At 36.9% G+C, this 6,218-nt stretch overlaps 1 protein-coding gene across 1 annotated transcript; it reads left to right on the plus strand.

Annotated features, from left to right (window-relative positions):
- Positions 1-976: 976 nt before the first annotated feature.
- Positions 977-5,372, plus strand: IFNG (interferon gamma). Its single transcript, NM_001009803.1, is given in 4 exon segments — positions 977-1,144; positions 2,276-2,344; positions 2,440-2,622; positions 5,004-5,372. Coding segments are annotated over 4 exon segments (501 nt in total). The 5' UTR covers positions 977-1,030; the 3' UTR covers positions 5,139-5,372.
- The last annotated feature ends 846 nt before the right edge of the window (positions 5,373-6,218 follow it).

The following is a 6,218-nucleotide window of genomic DNA, read 5'->3' on the forward strand; positions in this document are numbered from 1 at the left end:
TTGAAATGAAAAGAAATAAAAAAGTTAAAAAAAGAATCCATTAGTGATAATTTGGAACAATTGATCATCTAGTGCTTTGCTGTTCAATATCATAGCCTCCGGCTGCATGTGGCTACTGAGCATTTGAATATGGCCAGTCTAAACTGAGATGTGCCATATGTATAAAATGAACACCAGATTTCTAGAATTTAGGATGTATAATATTTTATTAATATTTTTCTGTGTTGATACATACTGATACATTTTGGATATATTGTTTTAAGTAAAATATATTTTAAAATTATTTTTCCCTGTTTCTTTTTACCTTTAGTAATGGAGCTATTAGAGAATTGGCTTGCATTATATTTCTGTTGGGCATTGCTGGTCAGAGCAACATAGAGTTACGGTGGATGTTATACTAACTGTCTTTGATAGAAGGACTTCCTACCACATTGGTTTTCTAACCACATTCTTTCCTTGCTTTCTGGCCATTTGCAAGAAAAATTTTAAGAGGCACCCCCTCTGTAAAGGTTTGAGAGCCCCTAGAATTTCCTTTTTCACTTGCTTCAAACCACAAAAGAATGATCAATGTGATCTCTGGATGAGGAGTCAACATTTTACAAGGGCAAAGGAGGAGGTGTACAAAAATTTCCAATCCCTGGACAGTGTGAAGTGAAAGTGTTTTCAAAGGATCCCACAAGAATGGCATGGGTGGGCATAATGGGTCTGTCTCCTCGTCAAAAGACCCAAGGAGTTGAAAGGAAACTCTAACTACAAGACCAAAATGCCACAAAACCATAGTTATTAATACCAACTAACTAGCATCTCTGTCTATCTGTCACCATCTCATCTTAAAAAACTTGTGAAAATACGTAATCTTGATGAGACTTCAATTAGGTATAAATACCAGCACCAAAAGGAGACACAGCACATTCTTCTGATCATCTGCAGATCAACAATTAGAAAAGAAAGATCAGCTACCTCCTTGGGACCTGATCATAACGCAGGAGCTACCGATTTCAACTACTCCGGCCTAACTCTCTCCTAAACGATGAAATACACAAGCTCCTTCTTAGCTTTACTGCTCTGTGTGCTTTTGGGTTTTTCTGGTTCTTATGGCCAGGGCCCATTTTTTAAAGAAATAGAAAACTTAAAGGAGTATTTTGTAAGTATGATCTTTTAATGAGACTTTCTTGTGATTGACTTGATGTTTGATGTTGACTTGGAATTCTATTTGTGATGGGCTCTCATCTCTAGTCTTCAGTCATTTTGAGAAGACTTGGTGTTATTGTGACTGTTGGCTAGCTGTGTTTGTTTGTTTGTTTGTTTGTTTGACTAAACGATCTCTGCTCAGTTTGCTACAGAGATTTAGGAGGGATTCGTGAATCCTCCAAAAGATGGGCATAATATGGGTATATATCATAGTGTTGATATTTTGTGATGAGAATCCATTTAACTATGATGTTAAGTAGTAAGCATACTGAAAAGACAGCTGAGTGTTAATTTTTGATTTCTCATGTTACTCTAATGGTGACAGTCAAAAGTCAACATCAACATTAAAAATGGTCATTTGAAATAATTGATCAATTAAAGAAGATGAGGTCCTTAAATATTTGGCTTAAAAATAAAAACACCTATAGGTGTTTTTCTCTAAAAATTTATTTTAAAATTTTACTATCCCATCTAGATTGTCTGTGAATTACTCTTGGACTCAGTCACTTGCTGAGATTTTTTTTGTAGGAGTTACAATAATCTAGTTTATATTTAAAAATTTTTTGTCTTGTTTTATGAATTTCTTAAAAAATTATTTATGGTTAATTAAAATCGCTTGTGCATTTTAAATATTTTCTCATATGTCCAAATTTAGCTATTATAATTATAGCTGGAGCTATCTTCTAAAGGCGATATAATATAGGAGGACACAGGTAGAGGTTACAGAAACCTATACCATAGGGGGGCAGTATTTTATAGTGAGATGGTGATGTTGATTTTTTTTTTTTTAACTATACCTTTTTCTTACCATAGTAATTTGGGACAGCTGAAGTATCATCAGTCTTGAATGAGTTCATTGTGATGTTATACTAGTAAATAAGAAAACAAAAATCACATGATAGTCTTTAGCTATTATCCAACAGGATAGCTTTTGAGACTATTTTTTGTTAAAACTAAACAGTGTTGAAAAGAAAATCAGTAAATATTGCCAACATCCAAGTTCAATAAAACTTGAGGTACATTTTTACAGCAATTTATGGACTAATTTTAAGCCAATTTTTTCTTGTGTTGTTTTATTTTCCAGAATGCAAGTAACCCAGATGTAGCTAAGGGTGGGCCTCTTTTCTCAGAAATTTTGAAGAATTGGAAAGAGGTAAGCTGAACATTTCCATTTGGCTGATTTTCCTGTTGCTTTTTTTCTGATGGATAAATTCACATCAACCTCTCTTTGTGCTCTTTTCTCCCAAGGAGAGTGACAAAAAGATTATTCAGAGCCAAATTGTCTCCTTCTACTTCAAACTCTTTGAAAACCTCAAAGATAACCAGGTCATTCAAAGGAGCATGGATATCATCAAGCAAGACATGTTTCAGAAGTTCTTGAACGGCAGCTCTGAGAAACTGGAGGACTTCAAAAGGCTGATTCAAATTCCGGTGAGAGGATCTTAATGCTTTCTTTGGTATCATTGCAGAGACTCTTACAAAGCACTTCATTCCCAGAAAATAGAAATTAGATACCAGGTATAAAGCTCTGAAGTGAAGTTGTAGTCAAAATGCCTCTTTGCTAGTTCTCTTTTGCCTTGGGTGACTTTGCAGAGTCAGTTATTGGAGGCACTTAAGTCTGTGATTTTGGGAAAATACTGGCATTATGCCTATCGCACAAACATGGGTGAATGGACAAATCAGTGAGGAGGAAGCAGAGAAGGAGTTGGGGTGATGGGGGCAGAGTATTGAAAACCAATTCTCCCATTGCCCCTTGTCTCTGTTGGAAATTCTCTTGCTTTGAATAGCTTGCATGTCTTAATGGAAAGAGCAGTGGGAGGGAGAGGGAAGATGTGTGCTCCGCCCAGCTTAGCCACCAAAGAAATGTGTGACTTCAGATGAATCACAGGCCTGGCTGGGGCTGTTTCCTCATCTTAAAAGAAGCCTGTTGAGTTCACTGTAATTTCTATGGTCTCCTTTGCTCTAAAATTCTACAATGCCGTAGATAGAAAATGACAATGAGATAGGAGAAAGGAATAGCCTTTGAGGAGACAAAGGCCCTCCCACTGTCGAACTCTGGTCAACCATGCAGATTGTGTAGTCCAAGGAGAGGTGATTGCATTTGTTTTTAGAAAGAAAATAGGTAGAATTGTCCCATCAATGAATCTTTAAAGTTTTTAGAAGCTGAAAGATAACTTTGAAGCATAAGGACAAGTCACATTTTCCAAAATTTCCTCTAAGGGACAAAGGCCTCCAGATTTTTTCGGGGGGAGAGTTGGCTTTTGTATAAATAGGCTTGGGTGAGAAGAGGAGGGGTGCTTGTGTTCTCAGGATTTGTACCAGCTCTTGCTCTAACCCTGTCTGCCTCTCAACAATCTCGTATAAACTCCCATGAACTGAAAGAAGTGATTGCTCTTCAAGATTTCTCTAGTCTCCATATATAAGATGGTATGAGAGTGGCTTGGAAAAATTATGCGTAATGTTTTCCATGTTCAGCAGATCTCCATTGGTTGCAGGCTAGAGAATAAAAAAGCACTGTTCCTAACCCAGTGCTGCCTCTGGCTGCTGTTCAGTCCTAGAGAAGTCCCTTAGTTTCTTGGTGATGCTTAGAAAACTGGAAAGTGAAATTTATCACCTGTAAACACACAGCTGGTAGAAATTTTTCTACTCTGTTGTAACTGGGCTTTGAAAACAATAGGTTGGTCCCATCCTTGTGGAAGCTCCAAGCCTCCTGCTTCACAATGTGCAATCTTGAGTGAGTGCTCAACCATTGCCGTCTTTTGCTCAAATGTGAGCATATTGAAGGCATGTTTTGCCTTTTTGTCCTGTAACTTAGAATCTCCTAGTCATTCTCAGAAATGTGGCAAGGTGGCTGCAGTGTTTCCAGCTTTAGAAAGAAATGTAGTGGCAGAGCAAAGATGAAGCAAATGGTCCTCATTTTATGAAGTGTGAATTCACCTATATGGTCCTACTGGGAAGAGTGAGAAAATAGTTCAGTTTGCTGGAATGGAAGGCAGGGTACAGGAAGATTGCTTTCATTACTAATTTTATTATATAATGCCAGTAATTGATTATTACCATTTAAATAAGATCAGTGTTTATTTTTAATCCCATCATGGAAATGATGAGACTGACCTAATTTGGAGGAAATTAAAAATTATGGTTTTCCTCCTTCTAGAACTCGGTGTTTATAAAGTACTGAACCTATACCAGTGGTTTTCAAACTTGGGTGGTGCCTAAATCACCTGGTGATGTTGGTAACCACACAATGGCTGAGGCCTAGTCCGATTTCATCCACCTGGGTGTCAGAGTTCTTCATTAGGTCCTCAGGTTACTCTCTTACATACCAAGCATGAGAGCCATTGGCTATAGTAACTCATCTGATACTTATAGCAAAGACTAAGTACTAAGCGATAGAAGTGACAGAGACCCTGGGGATCATCTAAACAATCTCATACTTAGTGCAGAAAACAGAGATCTGGAGAGCTTCAGTGACTGGCTTAAAGTCAGATGTATTGCACACACAGAATTCACACCCACATTTTTCTGTCACTCCACTTCTGGGTTTTTTTCACTATATAATTTTCAGATCCCTGAAGTGATAAATTTATGGATATGTGATGTGCTCCATCCTGTTACAGCACAACTGTCAATTAAATTGTTACAATTTTAGTCTTTATCACTGAAGAAACCAACATTACATATTAAAGTTCATTACTGCTAGTGAAAATAATTTGTTTTAAAGAATACTTTGATTTTCTTGGGCCTAGACAGCAGAATATCCTAATGACTCATATGCTTGAAATTAATTTTGCTGTTTTCTTTCCCAATAGGTGGATGATCTGCAGATCCAGCGCAAAGCCATCAATGAACTCATCAAGGTGATGAATGACCTGTCGCCAAAATCTAACCTCAGAAAGCGGAAGAGAAGTCAGAATCTCTTTCGAGGCCGGAGAGCATCAATGTAATGGTTCTCCTGCCTGCAATATTTGAATTTTAAAATCTAAATCTATTTATTAATATTTAATATTTTACATTATTTATATAGGGAATATATATTTAGACTTATCAAAGTATTTATAATAGTAACTTTTATGTCATGAAAATGAGTATCTATTAATATATGTGTTATTTATAATTCCTAAGACTAACTAGGCAAGTCTATGGGATTTCAAGGTTTTATCTCAGGGTCCAACTTGGCAGCTAAACTAAGCAAGAATCTGTGGGTTGTGCACTTATTTCACTTGATGATGTAATGAATGCTGATAAATGAAATGATGCCATCTAGTCACTACTTATCTGAGACTAGAGCTGCATTCTGAGCCACTACTTTGATGGCATGTCAGACAGCACTTGAATGTGTCAAGGCGATATGACTTGTGCCCTGATAAAAACATAGCATCTCATCTCACCTTACACCTGGTGCTTCAGAATATCACTGACAATTGTGATTACACCCAAATGGAAAGTAATGTGTTTGTTCAGTTTATCAATATTTAATATATATGAATAAAGAGTAATTTTATAACTATGTATGTTGTGTCAGACTTTTTCTAAAATGGGGGCTGGGTTAAATGAAACACAGACTAATAAATTAATGCAAGGAGAGTCAATTTAACTGTGGAGATATAAGAGTTGGATTAAAATCTGCCCAAAGTGGTGTCTTTCTTCATTGACAATTTGCTGATTTCCACTGATCCCTTTGGTAGTTGTTTGAATGATCTTTTCACAGCTGTGGAACGTAGTCCAAATTGTTTAGCTTGGCACACAAATATTTACTTCTACTTTCTCCCTCCTCAACTCCTCAGGGTATCCCTCATCTTTGTATCCCCTTATCTCCTCCGGTCACTTTGGGTAAACACTGTTAGGTATGGAATAGTGAGTGGAAACTCTAGGGTGGGAAGCTTGGATTAGAATCTTAGTCCTGCCATTACAAGTGGTGTGACTTTTATACTCTCTAAGCTTCACTTTCCTCCTCTGATAAAGAAGAATAATTGTGCCTTTCTCATAACATGGTAGACTTCCCAGGTGGCTTAGTGGTAAAGAAT

The sequence above is a fragment of the Ovis aries genome, chromosome 3, assembly GCF_016772045.2.
Source record: "Ovis aries strain OAR_USU_Benz2616 breed Rambouillet chromosome 3, ARS-UI_Ramb_v3.0, whole genome shotgun sequence".
NCBI lineage: Eukaryota > Metazoa > Chordata > Mammalia > Artiodactyla > Bovidae > Ovis > Ovis aries.